The sequence below is a fragment of the Stegastes partitus genome, unplaced genomic scaffold (genome assembly GCF_000690725.1).
Source record: "Stegastes partitus isolate 25-593 unplaced genomic scaffold, Stegastes_partitus-1.0.2 Scaffold485, whole genome shotgun sequence".
Taxonomy (NCBI): domain Eukaryota; kingdom Metazoa; phylum Chordata; class Actinopteri; family Pomacentridae; genus Stegastes; species Stegastes partitus.
In genome coordinates, this window is record NW_007578216.1 from 369,174 (window position 1) to 390,954 (window position 21,781).

Here is a 21,781-nt window from a genome sequence, read left to right on the forward strand (position 1 = left end):
CCAGCTTAGTGGACAGTAACTGTGAACCCAAATTTAATCTATTAATTACATCAAGTTTGGGATGTCTGACTGACATGTAATGTGTCAAAGATCCATGTCAGCTCGATCCATCAGCTCACTTTGGAATGAATCACTGTGCAGACGTTTTGGCGTGTCAGAGCAGGAAAAGCATGCGTGTAATTGATAATATCAAAATCAGGTGTGCATTCCATGTAGATGAAGCACTTCCTGGTATTGTGTGTTCTTGGCTCAGTGTCAGGGCTTAATGGGACACTTTGCATGATTTGTTGTTGCACCTGAGCTTCTCCTGTCAGTCAACATTCACTGTGAAAACAGTCATTTGTAAATGTGAAGTGCATTTGGGCGAAGGCGCAATGCATGGACAAGACTTGCATTTTTATCTCACCTGTTGGAGCTCAGATGTCACAACCAGTCCAAGTGTTATTGTTGAAGTGTTACTAAAGGTGGTTTGGACTTACAGAGATCTCATGGTAGAGATGTAACTGTATGGCTCCCTTCCCCCTCAGCAGTCAGACGGCTCCAGAAGGGATGCGGGATGCTTTTCAAGATGCCCATCCCCCTCTTTCTTCCCATTCTCCTATTCTGGCTTAGTGTGTATTGGTTATTGAGCAGCAGTCAGATGGCTGTGATCACACAAACATGGGATTTGGCCAGCAGATAACGCTGAAGCACACTGGATGGCTGGCGAAGATCAAGCCCCCGTAGAGGATTTCTTTTTATCTCCTGTGCTAAAACCTCCTCATTATTGTCTATTCAGCCTCTACATTAAAATTATTCATTGAATGAAAAACCGGTGGGTTGGGATCCTCAGCTAAAGCCTTCATTTGTCCTTTCAGTATAATTATTGCTCAAGCTTCTGCATCTTGAACCACAAATAAAGACCACGACAAGGAGATAGGTAGGTAAACAAGGGTTTCAAATGTTTTATTCCCTTAATATCACTGGCAAATATAAATTGCTGCTTCACAATTCATTGTCAAAGGGTTTGTTTCTCCACATTTGAAGTGATTTATTTAGAAGACAGTGTCCAAATTCTCCAATTTTTAAAAAGTAAGTGCACAAAACGTCCACCTTAACGTTATTAGTCAGCAAATAGACATTTGACCTTTCCGAGGAGAAAGGCGGCAGGTGACGACGATGTTCATGGAGCTATGACGCGGTGTGTGTGTGTGTGTGTTGTGTGTAAATGCATGAAAGCACCATGCCTGAGACCGTCACAATGAAAAGGAATGACCTTTGTGATACATGTCGCTATATCATAAACACTCATACATATCATATACTTCTGTTAGGTCGTACATTTGTGTCTGTTTTAAGGCATTATTAGCCACTTTGTATGCAGGGACAAAATGTGCAAAAACCAAAAATACACAGGAACATGAGTTTCCCTCTGATGCTGGAAGCTGTAGCTTAAACAACTGGTCTGACTGTAGTCTTGTTCTTTAAGAGATTCCACACCTGCGTCTTAAGGCAGATGCTGAGAGCACCAGGGTCTTTGTATTTGGGGGGAGTGAGGAAGGAGGGAGGCGGCTGAGGAACAGTAAGTTGCATGTGAGATCTGACACACAGAATACACTAGCTGCTCCACCACACACACACACACACACACACACTCGCACACCTCCCTGCACCATGGATGCCAACCCAGCATGTAGAGGAGGGAGTTGCGCTCGCACATGGTCGCTTGGCAAACACGCATACGGGAAACGCACACATACACGTACGTACGTATACACAGGTAGCTTGGCGGAAGACAAATAAGAGGCCATGGATGGAGGAAAGAAAGGAGGAAACATGAGACTCCCACAGACAGACATTAACGCTCAGGTTAATACATGAAGTCTTTGACAAGTTGGCTTTTTTTTTTTTTTGCATTTTACTAGTAAACAAATGAACAGGAAACCAGAACAGAAACACAGCCTAACAATTTGTTGTTTTTTAACCCACCCACCCTCTACCACCCCAAATATTTCTCTCTGAAGACAGTGACGAAAAACACACACACACACACACACACACTTGCATACTGTACACACATGCACGCACCGACAGATGGCATTTCAGTGAACACACCTGCCCACACACACCTACTTTTCCAATACATTTCCTTTCTAAGCGTGGCTACACAGTTCCTCTCCATTTGAAAAGGTTTTAACTTGACAGAAATAAGCAGCATTCCACACTCAAAGTACTGAACAAGCCTATATCTATTTTTCCGATTTTCTTTTTCTTATTTTGTTTTTTTTTGGTGTTTTTTTTTTCTTCTTTTTTTTTTGGTGTACCATCTTCATGCTTTAACTGAGATTCGCGAGTGGCGCGTGCACAAGCAGGCAGGGAGCTTCCTTTGGCACCGTGCTGCTACACTGCAGGGTCTGAGGACGTGTACATTCAACAATCTGCGATCCTCTCCCTGCCCGCGATGAAACCGTGCGAATGGCTGAGATCTCATGAGGCCAAGCAGCCATTTTGTCTGAGGTTCCTCAGCACTGGGGAGGGGGGGCGAGCAGGCAACACAGCTTTGCCGGAGGAATTGCCGCCCCGCTCAGCCTGGCCACCGGCTCCTCTCGCTTTTATACTTTTTAATTCACATTTTTACAAGTTATTCTGATTTCTTTTTTTTTTTTAATCTTATTATTCCTCCATTTAATAGGGCAGGATGGCTTTGAAAACAGCTAAAAGTTAGAGTCAACCACAAATAAAACATTTCATTTCCTAGGAGCATCGTGCCGAATTCAACAGACACAAAAACCTTGAGGCACAAGAGACAAGTTCTAAATACTCTATGGATCGACTAGGCTGTGCAAACAAACTACATATAAGAAACTCTCAATAAACCTCACAAGAAGAACATAAGCTATGACTAATTAAATATATTTTTATATATTCATCTATATATTTAGTAAATCTAATAAATACATTTGCTGATAGACATAGAGATCTTTCTGTAAACTATTTACATTAAAAGGTGTACATTTTTGCAGAAACAATAAATAGCTATGAAGGCAAGGCAAAGGAGAGAAAATCTGTGGTTTTAACATTTTAGTGCTTTTCAGATGTGAACAAGCTCAGCGAAAGATTCAGGCTTGTGTTCTCACCGAAAAGTCAAAGCCAGTCGTTCTGTTTCAGGGTGACTCGCCTCGTCTCAAACTCTTCTCCCTTCATAAATAATTTTTAGGAACATCCACTCACAAAAAATAGTGCTCTCAGTCTCACCTGCCTGTCTTCTCTACATAGTGGAATGTGCTCCAGTCTCTCGACTGCTCTCAGTAGATCGGCTCATCCTTTCCTGTTAGTACCTGGTGAACGGGGCAGTGAAGGAGTAGTGTACAAAAGTACCAGCACCTGCTAATATATACCAGCATTCGGCCTGGTGGCTGGTGTTAAAAGTTTCCAAACCTGCCAGCAGCCGCCGTCGTCGCCAGGCTCAGACGTGACAAACACACATATGAGAAAAGGAAGCTGCTAAAAACGCCACCGTCATCAGAGAGAGGCAGAAAACATCAAACCCACCCCCAAAACCCTCCCCGAGCTCCCGTTTCACAATCTCATGCTGCACGATTTTTTTTGTTTGTTTTTCTGTTACTTTTTCCTCTGAATGGCAGGTGTGGACATAAAATTACAGGGTAGTTGCGAGTCTGCCTGCCAAAGCTCGGGTACGAAGGGACGTATTGCTGTCGGCCCCGACAGTTTAACACCACGCACAGTCTAGTTTAATGTCCACAGAGTCTGCAGACTGACATGTTTTTCAAACACTCATTTCGTCTGGTAACATTACTGCCATAGCTGCAGCGAGGGGCCTTTAAGTTATTAAGAGACAGTGTTTGAAAGAGATGACACAGTTTTGTTTACAAAAGCAATTTTAAGTGCAAAGTACCATGCACAGATGGTTGACTGGTGAGCGGGGCAGAAAAAAGGCCCCACATCATGTCAGTGTCACACCTTTGGGAGATCTCACTGGACAACTAGTCGCGATGGAGGGGTGTGTGCATGTGTGTGTTGATGTATGTGTGTGAAGTAAAGGTGAAAAGTGCTTCCCATGGCTCTTGAGGCATAGAAAAAGAGGCAGTGGGACATTGTGTGGTAACATTCTCTGGCTGACAGTTGTGTTTCTGACGGACGGCGGGGCGGAGGGGTTGGAGTGTCTTTAAAACCCCGCTCGTTTGATTGGTGCAGAGCAGAGCGGGTGACACCCTTAAAGACTGACCGCTGATGATGGGCTGGATGTGGGTGGGTGTCTCAGAGAGGTCGCAGTCTGAATGGAAGCCACCGTGCGAGGCCCGGCTCGAAGAGCGGCCTCAGACTTGGTCGGTCCTGATAGGGAAGGGAGGAGAAAGAGACGGAGGGGGCGGTCAGGTAGGACCAGGACCGAGGAGTGGTGAGACAATATTGGGACAGGATTGGCTGATGGGAGGAGGTGGGTGTTGGGTCAGTGACCAGTGCTGTTTATAGGCTGCAGCCCAGCTGCTTGGCCCTCTCCTGAGTGTCCTGCAGGCGCAGCAGGCTGGCGCTGGAGTAGCCCTCATCGCTACAGCTGCTGCGCAGACTGCCTCGCTCGTCCCCTGAGTCGCTCACACTGCTGGTGCTCCACTCCAGGTCACCCAGCAGGTAGTCCGTCCCCTCCACATCCACATCCAGGTCCTCTGTTGGAACACAAAGACAACATGGTTATTAGGCTAAATGGCAACTCAACATTATTGTTTATCTAATAAAGTTTCCCTGACAGCTGCTCACAAGCTCATATTACTACTTTAATCTGTCCTGATTAAACAAGGTTATATACAGTCTCTCCCATCAGTTGTTATAGCACCTGTACAGTCATGAGCAGCAGCAGCTGCACACTTTGCACCTGCAGCTACTCTCTCCCATGGTTTAAATACCTGAGGGAATATGATAATGTCTCAATAGTATTCTAATTTGCATTGTTTATTTTTGCGTATCATTATCTTTGTTTAGGTATGAGGTTAGGTTGTAAGCTATGGGGTTACAGTTACAGAGTGTAGAGTGTATATGTGAACTTACAGTGGGTCTGACTTCATGTTACTAATTTAAATATTTTTTGATTTTCATCTTTGACGGGCATGTTGGCACATGTCCCGTCTATGCTTCATGTACATTTATTGTATGAATGCAGTCATTTTTCATGTCAAGCCCATGTGTCCCTGTACATTAAGATAGGAAAAAGACATTAGTCACATAAACATACTATTGCCCATCATCGTTCAGTGGACTCCCTTTATGGTAGGGTCGACACCTCTTATCATTTTTGAAATTTTTCAAAAATCCAGCTCAATTTGTAATTGAAATCTATGTGAAATATCTTTTTGGTTTAACATATAACAAAGGAATGGACTGAACCTGACAAACATTTTCAGTATGTTTATACAGTTTGTTAAGCACATGGAAGCAACGCAAACAGACTGATAAGCAGAATCTACAAAGTCCAGATTCTCCTGCATTTGGGGCTCAGCAGACATTTAGAAATAAGTGTACATAAAAACATTAAGCATGTGATTGCATGTCATTGACTTTAAGTCTTCTCTCTACTGCAGTTTGTGTTTTGTCCTGTCTGTAGGTATTTCTGGCTTGTGGTTTCTGGCCTCACCAACCTGTCCTTTGCTTAATGTTCTCCTTTGTGGTGTTTGTCTGTTTCTCTCTGCTTTTGTCTCTCCCCTTTACACTCAACCAAACCAGTCAAGGCAGATGACTGCCCTTCCTGTTTCGGTGGGATGTTTCTTCCTTTCTCTGTCAACAACCAGCTTGTTCATTGGGAATTGTTTGGATTTGTTGGATGTCTTTAAACAACATAATGTAAATTTTTCATTTCACTATATGCAGCATCGCTAGAGGATGTTGCGAATGGTGTTAAATAAATAATATAAAACAGAACTGAATGAACTACTGAACTACTGTGTGTTACTCTTAGGCGTGCCAGTGCGGGCTACTCTTGGATTGTTGTCTTGACTTATTAAGACAGCTGAATGGAACTGAACTATAATTTATGTCAATGGCTACACATTTGCTTTCCAAAATATCAGAAGCCTTGTATCAGAAGCAATCTTGATAAACATCTTTATAAATATTTATACATTAGTATCTAACTTTAATGGTCAAATTCTATGCTCATGTTGTTTTGTGATTATTTTTTGATCAGTTTGATTCAAATAGGTTTACAGTCCTATAAGTTAAGCCTGACTTATTCACATTTTCTTAAACTGTGATAATACAATGTGGAATTTTGATTGTTTTATGGAACAGCAAGACTGTTTATTACTTTCATAAATAAATGACTTTGACTTAAGATGCTGCTTTAATGTCAGTCATCTATTCACTGCAAATTATACTGATATTTTTTTAAACTTCTAACCATTTACTTACTTTTTTCGAGCTTATATGAAGAAGGTTTATGTAAAGGTTTATTAATACATTTAATAAATGGTTTCGTAATTGTTACAAAATAGTTTAAATGAGTTTTACCAGTTTAGATGAATAAAAACATGCATCCTTGACAAGGCTCTAAATGTATTGCAGATATGCAGGTATCTTCTCTCTCTGGAGTGCTATAATAAATCCTCCTTGTGTCAGATTTCTGGTGAGATTCAGTCACCACACTTAGATCTCACCTAGACATTCTGAATAATTACATAAATGAAAGTAACCTAAAAGGATAAAGTCCAGTGAATAAACAACAATGGCCACACTTCTGCCTGTGTGTGGGCTCACCCTGATCAGAGTCGGACTTGTCGGAGGAGTGAGACGAGCCGGTGCTGTCCATGCGGGTCCTCTCCACCCCCAGCTGCTCCAGACGCCTCCTCAGGTGTCTCTGCTCCCGCTGTAGCTGCTCTAAGGTGTGCTGAGCTCTCCTATCACTCTCCTCCAACCTCTGCAGGAGAGAAAACAACACACTTTAGGAGCAGCTGTTGCCATCTGTGCGTCCATGTCTCCAGCATTCATCTGGGAAAGACACACGAAGCTAACACACCTACTCACTGCAGTGGTCAACAAATTGCTGTGATTAGGTGAGAAGTGCATGCAGGCATACACGTACCTTGATGTGATCTTTGGCCTTCATGAGCAGGCTGAGGGTGGTGTGCCTGTTCGCATCTGGTCCCAAGGGAACAAGGGATTTCAAGCGCTCTAAACACAGCCGTAGATGTGCCCGTCTAGAAGGACAAAAGAAGCAAAGACGGAGGAAACTGTCAAGCATCATTTCTTTCCTCCATAGTCAGAGACAAACCAACAACAGGCACGCATGGATGTAAGGGGAAGTGACAACAATTCAGCCATTACCATGACTACTCCATCCACTAATAAAGACCATGAAATGAGAAGAAAAATCTAGCAAGAGCACCAAGAGTTAAGCTTTGTTTTTGTCATTTCTGATTTGAAGTTACCATTTCTGACACCTTACTTTTCTTGACTTAAAAGTGTGTTTTGCATTTGAGCGTTTTAGCTTCACTACTACATAGCTTGGAAGTCGATTGTGGTCCAACACGTGCACAAGCATGAAGCCTCCAGTACAAACACAGAGTGGACAGTGAACTATGAGGCTTCTTATGTCTGGCAATAGAACCTTCCAAATGAAATATCTTGAAATTTTAATGAGCTAGAACCCAGATTTTTCAAATATGTCTGTGTGACATCAAATGTTGTCTATAAACTCGTAACTTTACAAAAAAAATGTGTCCATAATTTGCAAAATAAGTACAACATGAATTTGAGCAGGTGTTCCATGTCATCTTTTGCAATCTGGCAATTTCCAACACAGACATCATGTGGCCTTCTGTATTATTAGATTTCATCAACAGTTGTGGTCCAGACGGGTTCACACAGCCTGCTATAAACCTCTCCAAGTTGGGAAATGTTAAACCCAGTGATTACCTAAACACAAATTCTTTTCAGCCAGCTCTGTAATACTATATATACTTTTTGAAAATATTATTGGAAATGTTCAGCTTGTTAATCATCACGTCTCAAGTATGATTTTGGTTGGCAAAATATTACATAAGCACACGTACCAAATTCCCACATTTCAACACTTTAAATGTATTGGCATCATATTGTTTAAACACATCGTAAAACACAATAACCAGGTACCAAGACTACTCTAACAGTGACCTGGCCAGCCAATCCTGATGCTATGAGGCCAGAGAACTGACCTAGTTGGAGTCAATGTGTAACTAGCAGTGAAAGTGTATCAGACCGCTGTAAATTTGACGCTAAAACTCGTTGCATATTTGCTATTATGTAGGCTCCAGTTGATCACAAGCATTAGATGTCATGCGAGACAGTGCAACCTGTTCGCACTAACTGTGTCAACAGGAAGCTAAAACAATTAGTAAAAGAACAGAGAGGGCTTCTTTGTTGTTGAGGTTATGCTGTTGAGCGTGTTAAGATGATACCAAAATTCTTTGATACAATACCTGCCCTTGATACCGATTTTAAAACGATACCATGGCAAAAACCTAAAACATCGAGACAAGTAATGGAATAATTTGGAACCTGTTGCTCTTTAAAATCTTTGAGCATGTCCGTCTGCGTGATATCTGCCAAGCTGGACATATTAAAATCTTGATTTGAAGATTTCAAATAACACAAATCTTCACTGTTCATTTATGTTTTACGTATTCTTAGCTAAAAGACAACTTTTCAGGATTTGTCATTCAGTGCTGCTAGGCTACTATTCATTTTAGTAATCAGAGTGCAGTGGGTGGGACAAGAAGAAGTCATATTTTGCACCATGCATCTACTTTGTGGACAACCCATACATCAGGGATCTCCAACTCCGGTCCTCATGAGCTACTGTCTTGCAGGTTTTAGACGTTTACATACTGCAACACACCTTACTCAAATTAATGGATCTCCAACAGCTTGTTGTCAAGTTCTACACAAGTCTGTTAATGATCCATTCATTTGAGTCAGGTGTGTTGCAGTACAGAAACATCTAAAACCTGCAGGACAGTAACTCACAAGGACCGAAGCTGGAAATTCCTGCCATAGATTGTCTCGTATTTGTAGCCACGTCTCTCATTTTGTAACCATGAAACTGCAGTGTGCTCATGAGAGGAACCAAAAGCTCTTGGCACATCCACTTTGCCTGTAGGGAGAGGAAGAGCACTGCTCGCACGCACACCAAGCGCTGGTACTAATAAAATGGGGCATAGTACAGCTTTAAACAGCAGTTCTAGTGACAGCATACTGTACAATAATGGAGCAGAACCAGAAGCTTCATTAGTTTGGTGTGTTGCTAGCTTCAAGAAAACTCTCCACACCACCACTTGTCTTCAGTTACAATCCACCAAGGGTCACTAGTTGAAGACATTTGTCAGATTTTGTGCAGCTCCCTTCTTTTTCCCACGTATGCAGTAGAACTCCCTGAGATCTTTTCAGATTTTTAGGTGTAAAATCAGCAGAGTTCCCCTTTAATGCAATTTACAGATCACGAACCAAACACCAGAGGGGAATTTCTTTATTTTTTCTATGTGTGTGCTACAGCACACATAAAAAATTAATCATCTTTATTGAGAGGCAGTTAGAGGACGTAAGGTTCTATGCAATATGATGACACCCTCCTGTGCATGTTTCAGGAAGTCGGCATTGTAACATCATTGCATAGTGTTGGCACATTTCATTGAGCAACAGTGTGGAAACCCTCCCTCAACAAGAAGAAAACAGAAATCCTAAGATCATCTGTGACATATGTTGAGATCTGAACTGATTAATAATGTCTCCGGTCCTGTAACACTCCCCACACATACACAGTTCCCATTTACATTTCTCATCTCTACTCTTGCTTCCTCCTGTACGGCTCTCAGCCGCTCTAAGCTGGCAGCCTTGGCAGTTGCTAAGGTCTGGTGGGTGTTGGTGACCACTTGACCCTGCTGTTACACAACACACACCTCCAGCTCCAGCCTCGTCAGAGTGTGTACGTGTCTGCGAGCTTGTGTTTGCCTGAGCGAGTGGGTGTGTGTACGTCAGACTCTTCCTGACAGTGAGTGTAAATTTTTATTTATTTATTTTTTGTATTAGGCAGCAGAGGGCTGGGAGTGCTGTTCATTTATTGTCTGCTGCAATCCTGATGTGAGCGTCACTGCCGGAAAGAGTTTATTCAAATCGGACACACGGAGAGGTGTAAAACTGATTTGACTGTGGGCAGAGAATGCACACAAACATTCTTGGCCTTCACCCTTTAAAAAACAAAACAAAGCAAACACGTAGACACACTGCAAGTGAAACTCTTGCACGCACATACAAAGCAGTATTCAGCAGCTGAAACCGAGTGCCTGTTTCTCAGCTGACTCAGTCCAAAGGGCATGCAGACTGATATTACATAACATGGAAATGTCCTCGCCTGTGTTGTTCTGACATAATAAGGGATCAGCAGGGCTAGATAATGTTTGTTAAACAACACTGATGAGGAGCAGACTCATCAAACATCACAGGTCACATGGTGTTTGAGTGGCATGGTCCTAGCTCACAGTGCTGTTCCAGCAACAGGTTATTCTGGTTCAGTGTGTCAATAGGTAAGTACATATGTGGAGCTACACGTTTGTGTGCTACCAGCCTAAGGCCAGAACCTACATTTCTCTGCCCTAAATTTTACACTTGTGTGCCTTTTAAATGCACATAACTGGTGTGAGTGCACGTTAGGTTTGAAATGAGGTGAACGTGCACGTTTGTTACATAAAAACAGTTGCAGCTGTGTGGTCCCTTCCAAACCAAAATGGTTTCTCTCACAGGAGCCTCTTACCTACTAAAACCTCAGACTAGGTCAGTTCATGCAGTTTGCCTGACCAGCAGTAAATCACTGCGTTGTCCTCGTCCTCTGACCCCTTACAGTGAGTGGCCATGGCTTGCCCGGAGAACCTTTAATGTAAGAAAGGCGGATGGCGGCTGGAGTCATGTTACGTGGATACAAACACGCAAGCGGACATGTACGCTTCTGTTTCTGTGAGCAACAGCGGAAGGAACAAAACAGGACTTTGAATATGTGGTGGTGATTTCAATGAGCCACTATTGCTGGAAGGGAGGTGTGTCTTGTCGTACACCTCCGGCTTTGCTAGCAGTGGGTTGCCATGACTAATTTACTATTTGTCTGTGATGGCTTTCTATCATCAGGCTACTGGTAGAAGAAACTAGCTAAAAGCCATGAACGTTCTCAAGTGGTCGTAATTTTGACTTACTGCTGGGTGTGAGGTGTTTCTGCACACACAGCCCTGCACACACATTCAGACAGTTAAATCCCAGGCACAGGCCTCAGTGCCATATATTATTCAGGCTGTCCACTGAGCTGCTGGCTTGGATCAACTAGCACGGGCAGGATGGAAGCACTGAGAGTGACGGGGACTCAGCTGGGACAAATAGAAATACTCATATTCCAGTGCAAATAGCAGCACTTTGATTTTCTTTTAAATCAGTAAACTCAGAGAAAAAAAGAAATAAAAATATTACTCATATCTCTATTCATATGCACATTTCTCTCACCACCTTCCAAAAAATACTCCAATCATTGGGCCTCCACTGACATTCACTTATTTTTTAAATATTTTTTTCTACTGATTGCTAGCTTTTGTTTTTTTTTTATAAAACACCAAGAAAGGTCTTAAAAATCCTAATAATAAGATGTGTTAAAATTGGTTGTTTTTTTGACAAACAGTCCAAAACTAATAAAAATTCAGTTTGCGTTCACATACAATAAAGGAATGCATGACAAGTAATGACAGCATGAGTCATTCTTCCAGCAAAAAAAGGTAAATGTTTTGCTGGAAGAATGACTCATGCAATTATTTGACTATCAGAATCATTTACCAATTTATCAATCCATGCAGCTCTAATCATTCTAACTTTTATAGTATATGTTTGCTAGTGAACTATACTATCTTATCTAATAATTATTATTATCCTTTTGTAATTTCATAACCTGATTAGCACAATCAAATAAAGCTTAACAAGTAAATAGGTAAAGTAATGCTGGACCAAAATTGGATATTCATTTACCAGCTCCATAAAATGTTGTCCAGACAGGCCAGCTGTACGTTACTGAAACAGGATCACCTGCTCTCAGGAGCCAAAGGGCACACGGAGTCATCTGATACAACCATGTCACCTCATTTGTCTCGTCGGTGTCAGGAGGGCACAGTGAAAAAACAATAGATCTGTTAACGCAACCCTTTTTAAGCACTGAACCAAAAGTATTATTACACCCATCAATCAATGTCATGAGACGACTGGTTTAGCAAAAAATGCACCTCGAAAAATGTTTCCCAGGTTCTGTCCTTAAGTTATGTCATGCTGTGACAAAACACGCTTCTGCATAGGGCTTTAACTCAGAAGCAAGGTGCCTGGGTCATTCTGATAAAACCTGAGTTGCATGTTAACATCTTATCCTGCTTAATGTTGGTTTTCACGTCTGCAAAGGCACGCTGCACAGGGCAAACAATCGATTATCAGAATTGCAAACCAACTTGTCTTGTCTGCTTGCTTATCAGTTCAGCAGTACACAGCGTACATTTACATGCACACAAGAAATCAGGCTGGACAGAGACACTGTCACTATGCATGTAGTGAACCGTTTACAGTAAAATCCATGTATGCGTGCAGCAGGTAAGTCAATTTTACTCCCTTGTAGACGTGGACAGCTGCTGACTTCCAAGATGTGTCCTTGTGGACGAGAAAGCAATTATTATACGACCATCTCGTCCGCTGCCATACATGCACAGTGGATCAGTGTCTACATATTCCGTGCATGCTCACTGCTGCCCTTGTAGTGATGTCATGTGGACCGTCGTACTCTCAGATGTGGAAAGTAAACATTGGCCTTAGTTCACAACAACACATTTCTTGAAACGTTTCCAGACAGTAGAGACATATATGAAAAGTCACACCACATGGCAGCCATCTTGGTAACGCCCCCAGACAGTTATTTTAAGCTAACAACACCAGGCTCCTATCTAAATGACTGAGGAGAGAGCCACAACTGCAAATTCAATGGTAACCAGTACGCATGAACTGCATGTGTAGAATCACTCGTCAAATCTGACAAAATTATTTACAAAGTCTGGGAACTTTGCACTACAATAAGGCTTAAAAAGCACTCATGTGCAGTATACAATACTGAACATGAATTAGTGCAATAATACGACTGGCTGCATATTTTCTGGTTCATCTGTTAGGGGGAAGGGTGAGACGTGTCATATAACCACTATCTTGGTGTTACTGAAGATTTCTATTCAAAATTCTGCAAGAGGCAAGTCTCTTCTTTAGAATGTCTCTGTATATGACTATGATTGAGTATAATATGGATCTATTCAATGTACATTTGGGCCCATTCATATGCAGCTGTGAGCCTGCTTCTGACTGGCAGCAGAGACTCTGCTGCGTCGATTCAAACTCACTGATAAGCCTGAGAAATGCATCGAATAATTTATTAGATAAAAGGTCAACTTTTAGCTTCATCTCTGTCTATCCATATGTATGCTCGGTCTCTCTTTAGCGTCCACATTTGCAACATGGAGGAGAGTCGGCGAACACATCACATCACTGTTTAAACTAATGCATTTAAAAATCTACGCATTCATATTCAAATGTGCCTTTTATCCATTTAAAATTTTTAATCTGGCTTTTCATTTTCTAATTGATATTTTACAGAATTAACTTGTCATTTTGACATCAAACTTCCTTTTTTTATCATTTAATTACAGTCGGGTTTATACTGACTACTAAAAGAATAATTATTTATTTACTTTTGAATTCTACATATTGGCTTTTAAGTTTTACTTCTCATCCTTTTCTTCCAGTGACAACCCATAATTTCCCCACCTCTACAGTGGGAGCGGTGGGGACTGGGGTAGAGGCTTGAATTTGTGGTGTGAATTGATATTTTTATTGAGGAGCAGCACAAATATGCACAAACACACAAAAATGAAAGTTTTTTTTTTGTTTTTTTTTTAACATACCTGTTCTTTTCCATTTCATTGTGCGTAGACCTGTGGAGATAAAACAAAACACATATGAAAACCACACATAATAACAGAATTACTGATTGAAACAGCGTAAGGTTTCCCATCCCCATGTGCCATCACTGCAGTCCAAGGCCTTACTGCAGGGGAGTGAGCGCGAGAGAAAAGGCTGTGTGGGAGTCTATGAGCAGTCAGAACGGCTGACAAAATGAGATTCTAGGACAAACGAAGAAAAGGCTGAGTATTCTGATGCCCGAGGCCTGTTCTATGGAGGAAGCTTTTTTAAGGACCACACTTGCACACAGATACGTGATGAGGAGGCCGTCAGTAAACATAGTAACAGTAACCAGAAACAGCAGGCTGAAGTAGACGGCACTATGCCCCTTCGTATTGCCTGGTTATCCATTGTGCATGTAGTCTTGAGCAGGGTGGGGTGGGGGAAAACACAGTGGAGGTAAAATGAGAGATGGAGGTGTGCTAGTGGCCGGACACCATGACTCCTGCATTGCAGTGTTAACGCGGCACACACAGACAGAGCAGATGCAGAAACGGGGTCAAGTATACATTTTGGAAGACGTGCGTCGGTCTGACCTGTGTGTAAAAGGGTAAGTGGGACAGACAAGAAGAAGGCAAAGAAGAAGATCACCTCTGCATTCCTGAACTCCCCTCCACCTTCACCTGACCCCCCTGATCCTGCCACTCAAGGGCCCAAAATAGCCTTTGCATTTTCAGCTCTGCTAGACCCTTAACTGTCACTGACTCTCTCTAACACACCCGCACAAACATGTTCGTATGGCTGTCTTTGTGAGGACATTTACCGACATTCTCCATTACCCTAACCTTTACCATCACAAGTAAGTGCCTAACATCAATGCTGACCTTCACCTAAACCTATTTCTGACCCTAATTTTAAAACCAAGTTTTAACTCCCAAACAGCCCCAAATGTTCTCCCTTTACCAAAATGTCCTCACTCCAATTGTCAACAACGAGAGTCCTCGAAATGATAGTCGAACAAGTCCACACACACACCTTGGTTCACCTCCATGTTGTTGCCACATTTGACAACTTATTCCCAAACTAAACTTAGTTACAACACTTGAAAAAAATCCCAACTCCTGCCACATAAGATGATGTAGAAAGGCTGGCAGTACAACCCCATTTTTCCTCATATCACAAAGTGTCACCAGTACGGGTGTCGTGTGTGTGTGTGTGTGTGGGTGCGTGTGTGGCCACAGGGTATCATCTTGTTTCAACTAGTCACTTTGGGTGCTCCCTATCTTGCTTGGGCCCCTCCAGCCAGTGTACATTCCTGTGCGGGGCAGACAGCCGTTGGTGACATAACAGCACTAGCAGGGAAATGATCCCACTTATTGAGACTAGATTTCAGGCTCCGGGACACCTCCCACCTCCTGTTCAACTCCTATAACTGTCTGCCCCTCTACTGAACACACCCAAGCCACTGCAATGTACAACTGGAATTAAATAGTAGTGAGTAAGGATGAGATTCTTCATTGTGTGCAATGTGGAATAATGCACCGCTTGCTGAAATACTCCCATATCACAAAATTACCCTGGAGCCTTGATCTAAATATAGAGTCACACCTCATCGTAGTTGGTTAAGAAACAAGATTACATTTATTTTGCATTGGATCACCATACCACCATAACATCACATAATCACTGTATTCCATAAACTCTGTTTAATTCTTGGTAGAAAAGGAAAAACAAATCTCAGCTCAACCCAGGTGCTGCTTTCATTTGTTCATATGAAGTGAAAATTTGGCAAAATTAAGCAGCAGAGTGTTTGTTTTTTTTTAATTGGCAGTGACATTGCAGACCTTCAATTTAACTATGTTCCAATACTGATCCCTTGACAAAGTTTTACTACTAAATGGGCTACTATCTCTTTGGTGATCCAAAACAGAGAGGGTTTAACAACCTATCAGACTGTACTGGACCACTGAACTGCAGTAAATGGATTCAGGATGATGCACCTGTCCTTCTGCTCGGTCAACAACAAAATTCTTCCAGCCTCACCCAATTCAGCCACATTAGCCTGAATGACAACAACACAGTGGGATGAGCATTGAATGACTACATTTGCCTGCACAACAAGGATGGTAGGCTCCCTGTATGATTTCCATAGTGCACTGTAGCTACATAGTGTGTGAATATATATATATATGTGTGTGTGTGTGTGTGTGTGTGTGTGGTGGGGGAGGACTCTCTCCATCTCTGTAATGGAGGAGCTGGTGTTCTCCACTGACTGCCAAGAGTGAGAGCAGAACAGGAAAGACATAGAAGGGTGGAGGAGGTGAGGAGAGGAAAAAAGCAAGAGGGAGAGAGATGAGGGGGAGGGGGGAGTCACTACTACTGACACACATGCACACATACACACCAGAAACACAGTGACTCCCCTCCCCCACTGCTCACACATCCATGCTTTAGTAAAACAACAGATACTGGAGGGGCTTGTACATACTGGCTTCAACGCCTTCAAATACATACATGGCTGCCTGCCCTACATATGACCAAATGTCGACAGCAACAAAAACCACTTAATGATCAGCTCTTCTGTGGCACAAATCAACTGTTTCCCCAAGAGAAAAATTCATTCAGCACTAGTGCTGGTCTGCCTATTAATGAATGAGGGCCAACATCATATCGGACCGTATCGGATCATCTAGGCTGTGCAGAAACCCTTATTAATAACAAGTGTGGCTCTGCTGCCCTTAAATAGCAATGAGTAAAAGCTGAAAACGTGTTCACAGCCGATGAGGGAGCCGCTATAGTTAAACAATAGTAAATGGGAATGTAAATGTTGGTAAGTTAAAAGGTTTTCTGACTGGAAACCAGGGCAAATCTGCACCAGCAGGAAAACTACTTGACATACCAAGCTAGTCCCACGTCTTCTTCACAAGGCAGGTCTAAAAATGTAGCACCACCTAAGCATGTTAAGACATGATCTGAGCTGGAAGCCCTGCACACCCTGTGCCTTTCATAACATGGCGGCAGTGGAAGCAAACAACTAATCTGTCACCGTCATTAAGTACACAGACAAATTGAAATGGCATATTCCTGGCTATATTTGATTAACACCAAGAGAAGGGTTTATGCATCCACATGCATATAGTGAAGGAGTGAAAAACACTTTTCTGTTTATCCTGAAATTGAATCTTGAGACTTGATTACAGCTGTGATAGTTCATGTAAATTTCCCCAGTGACAGATCAACAAAGTTTATCTCATTAACTAATTGGCAGGAAATTAATCAATTGAATTTGATAGTCTAACAATGGTATAGCTTATATATTATATAGCTAAACTTGTGTTTCAATTAAACATATCTGAAATACAAATAAAGTTGTGTGCTGACATTTTTTGTTATTCTAAATTTTAACACCAAGATTTTCACATTTGATCACCAGTCTCCTTGATTACTAATAATCAGGACTGGTGAAGATTTGCTGCTTTTTATATGTCGTTAGTTGCTGATTGTCACAAACAAAACAAGACACAGGAAGACGTGACCTTGGAATTGAACTTGTATTAGACACACCATCTAAAAAAAAAGTCACCTGAGTATCAGAATTAGCAAACCGTGTTAGTTGCGGGTGATACACTGACATGCTAAACGGGCTGTGATTGAGTACTGGTGGTGATCGTATCTGAATGTGAAATACTCTCATGCATGTGTGTATCGTAACCTTGAAACTTCAGATGTATGGATAACATAGCTGAATATGCATTGGTTCACAAGAGGTAACAACCTATTTATATGCGTATTTACATCCTTGACCTCATATGCTCTATGCATTGCATATTAAGTGTGGCATAAGCCAGCTAGTGGTTGCTTCAGGTCAAAGTATCTTTCAAACAAACCAGTTTGTGCAACATGTTTGAGCATATTGAAATGTGAAAATGTTTGTAGCTGTTCTGATCAGACACATCATCATAGAGTGGGGCATTCTGGTTCTTACATCTGCGTAAATTGGCAAGAAACACTAAAGTTTTGTCACATATAATCTTTACAATTAATGGAAGAGATGGCAAAAAATACATCTAATTCAGAGAAAGATTTTGAAATTCCAAGACACTAAAATGTGCATTGATCCATATCAGATGCATCCTTATCCAAGGTTTATCATAGTCAGATAAGCAGCATTTAAATCTGGATATACATTGGGTTCTCCAAGGTAAGGCCTATTAATAGACATACTTATGCTGTATGTTCCCTCTCACGTCCTCTGCATGCTCATTTCTATATGTCAGATGGGCAGAACAAGACATTTAGTCCAGTGAAGGGTGGTGTGATGTGCAATGTGGCCCTCGTGGCTGATATACCTGATGTCCAAGCAACAAAGTGTTCCAACAGCCTGAATAGTTAACATACATTATCTGACCAGGCTCCCACTTTGCTCTTCTCTAACGCTGCTATACCGCAGCATTATTAATTAAACGCCTCTGTGTAAACACCTAGCGTGTTTTTATCACTTGCTTATTTATTTCATTCTAATGAAAAGAGGGCACATAAAGGTAGGGAGGTCAGCAATATGACAATGCTGCATCTACTGAAGAAGCAGGTCCCCCTATGTCACTGAAAAGCTATTCCCATCAGGAGTTATCAAATCATGTCTATACTGACCTCAGCCAAGCATTTCACTGTTTTTTGTATCTGGTGTTGACAATCAAGGTTTCTCGTGAGCTTCGATGAAAACAGGTAGACAGAAAGCATATTCCACGAAATCTTCATTTACATAGAATATGGTGGCACTTTTGATCACGGCCCTACAGGGGATATTCTGGCTCAGAATACGTCTTTGGGAGATGACTATGCATGACTGTAAGAATGATTAGTATGTGCTACCTTGTTTGACAAAAATGCAGAAATATGCATTTCCTGATATATATGACTATTTGAAAAGCATGCATTACCTTTGATTAAATGTAATTCCTCCCCACAAATGTAGGTGAAAATTTTGAATTGCTATTTTTGTTGTCAGTTCTTATCATTTTGGTGCTGGTGATGTTATTTTGGTGTTGGCTGAATGCCATTTAGGGGAGGGCATCAAAATTTCCTTCATGCAGGAAACACGTTTTTCTCCACTGAAACAATCACACTCAGAAGTTCAGAACTGCGTCATATTTGTACATTTTGTACACGCCGTAACTCACTGCACAAAAAGTAAATGTACATATATCCTCCGACACAGGGTCATGAAACCCAACTGCAATCTAATCACAGAGTGCACATTGATCTGTGGGGTGTGGATGCAGCACAAATCTGTCCTCAAATGATTGATTTATGGAATTCAGGTTGCAGGCTCTGAATGCACTTGTGTCCACTGAGGTGACTGGTGCTGCCAGGACGTGGCTCCCTCATTGAAATGTCTTTTGCAGTCACCTTGACTGACCCAGTTTGCTTCACCCAGTGGTCATTCACTTTGAGCCGTACTGATGTTTGCTGCTGTCAGTCACACATTTCAAAGAACACAACGGGAAGTCTAAAACATGATCTTAACCCGGCAGACTCCCACATACACATGCAGCCACAGGTTATACTATCAGAGGATCAATTCTGTAGTGCCTTAAATGAGTCTTTGACATGAAAGAAATAGGTGAAAGGTATTGGCAATCTCACATATGTTTTTTTTTTTTAACCTTGCTGCACATTGACAGATTACTGTGCTGTCAGTGATACAGTCAGGTAAGCTGAGTGCCTAATACCTTAATTGGGCAATGCATACACCGATGCATTGCCCAATGCACAATGCATACATCAGTGTTGAGCTCCTTATTTTGCAGTTTCATCTTGCATTGCTGTAGTTTGTAATTTCTATTTTCTTTTGCACAGCACCAACACATAAAACAAATCTGTCATCACAAATAGCACATTATGATTGTGACTTGAAACACAAACACCAGTAACAATAGCTTAATCCTGCACTCAGTGGGGGCACATTTGAAATGGAGAAATGATGGGCGGCTTGTTGCAGAGCTGAAAAACAATGAAGTCTGTAGGTTTTGGCCACAAGAAGCAGAATAGCCTTTACCTGCTACTTGTGTTTTTCTTGCTTTTGCTTTTCCTTTTCAAGCTTTCCCTCTCTCGACTGCTGATGAAGGGTGGCATGGAGGCATAGCCATGTTCAGCTTCTGCAAGCAAATAAACAACATAATGGTCACATGTCCTGATATGTGGCAATGCAAAATAGAGACACAGTGAAAAGAAGCAAAGCAGGGAATAGGGAGACTGCAAAATGTGTCACAGTTGAGCTTGATCTTGTGGAATTCAGTAGCAATGTCTTGTGCTGAAGTGCAGGCATGCAATGAATGGATTTCCTGCAGTATCTTTCTACAGTATTTTCTCCCCTCAGCCTGGACAATGATGTCATCTTGAACTGAAATAAACCCCACTAGCAAACCACAACAGAAGGAAAGGAGGGGCCTCCACGAAAACAATGTCTCCCTGCACATCTGACTGCATCTGCCACATATGCATTCATTCTTTCGTGATTAGGAATGCAAATGCCCATTTATCTTTGCACATATGCATTATGCATCAGTAATATCTAATAATGATTAGCACCTGCTTGGGGTTGGCGATGCACCCTGCTGTATTGTTGTGCAAAACCAGGTAATGTATTTGATGCATGGCCCGATTACTTAATCCATTAAAAATAAATAAAGGGCAGCAACAGGATTTAAGATAGCTTTAAGATGACATGTGCATACATTCGCATGATTTTGGGGGGAGGGGTGTCATTGTAATTTATCGAATAAAAACAGACTGTAGCAAAAAAAATACAATTATACTTTACCTCGTTCCCTGCGATCAAGGTACTCGGCTGCTTCGATCAACATCTGCACCATTCCGATCGCCGCCATTTTCAACAATAACACTGATAATATAACAATCCGATGAGGGATTCCGTGACTGTACACAACCTGCTTCAGGTCCTACCACTGGCACTGCTTTTAACACTCAGGTAGCTCGCTGTTCTGTCACTTCTTATTTTTAAAAGGCGAAAGGAGACGGTTAAGAGTTGCTCCTGCAGTGTATCAGTCGGGGTATTTAAAAGTTAAAGGTCGTGGACACAGCGGCAACCAATTTAAAAAGCCAAACTAGTCTCTTCCTTGATGACTGCTGAAAAATAATGGTGTAAGTAAAGGTTTGGCGTTAGCTGGCGAAACAAGGCTAACACTTCTACAACAGCTAAAATACTTTGCACCCCTTTTAAACCAAACTGTTAGCTAAATATCGTTGATTTTCTAAGCAGCTCTGTGAAAAAAGGCGGCTTGTTGACAAAACGAAGGGCTGCTTCACAAATAAAAATAATCCGTTGTATTTGGCAAAAAAAAATAAAAATGAAGTTGGCTAACGTTAGCGCTAATGACAAGTTGCCAAATGACGGTGGAAAGTTGTTGCTATCTCGGTTGTATGTTGTAAAGCTTCAGCCAGTAAACAAAAAAACGTTAGCCTGTGCAGTTGTCACACTTGCCTGATGTGAAATGAATGTAAAAAAAAGAGCTAGCTGTCTTAAAGTTCAACCGACGATGTCATCCAACCTTATCGGTTCGGGGCAAAGTGGCTGGCTAGTTTTGTGCTGGTTTATCGCTGATAGCGCGTGATACGTCTCGCTGGAAACGCAGATAGCGACTGACATCAACTGGGGAACAGTGACTGTTTGTCAAACTGCTTCCAAAATAGTGGCTTGTTGATCTGCACAGCAGCTAACTACTGTACTTTAGCACAAAGCTCCTGTGTGCTGCGATATGATTGGATACGGGATACAACAACTCGAGTT

The 21,781-nt window shown here is 41.8% G+C and overlaps 1 protein-coding gene across 1 annotated transcript; it reads right to left on the reverse strand.

The window, feature by feature from the left end:
- Positions 1-916: 916 nt before the first annotated feature.
- Positions 917-21,692, reverse strand: mxd1 (MAX dimerization protein 1). Its single transcript, XM_008287067.1, has 6 exons — positions 20,795-21,692; positions 20,030-20,129; positions 13,974-14,003; positions 7,067-7,181; positions 6,742-6,901; positions 917-4,661 (listed from the first exon to the last, which is right to left on the reverse strand). The coding sequence occupies exons 1-6, from the start codon at positions 20,859-20,861 to the stop codon at positions 4,465-4,467; spliced, it is 669 nt and encodes a 222-aa protein (XP_008285289.1). The 5' UTR covers positions 20,862-21,692; the 3' UTR covers positions 917-4,464.
- Between the last annotated feature and the right edge of the window lie 89 nt (positions 21,693-21,781).

What these genes read in the sequence shown, in the direction of transcription:
- mxd1 (XM_008287067.1), bottom strand. Translation starts at nt 20,861, where the DNA reads ATGGCGGCGATCGGAATGGTGCAGATGTTGATCGAAGCAGCCGAGTAC. An exon ending in AATGAAATGGAAAAGAACAG is followed by an intron (nt 7,182 to 13,973) that starts GTATGTTAAAAA and finishes TTGTCCTTCTAG; the next exon opens with ACGGGCACATCTACGGCTGT. An exon ending in CAAGTCCGACTCTGATCAGG is followed by an intron (nt 4,662 to 6,741) that starts GTGAGCCCACAC and finishes GTGTTCCAACAG; the next exon opens with AGGACCTGGATGTGGATGTG.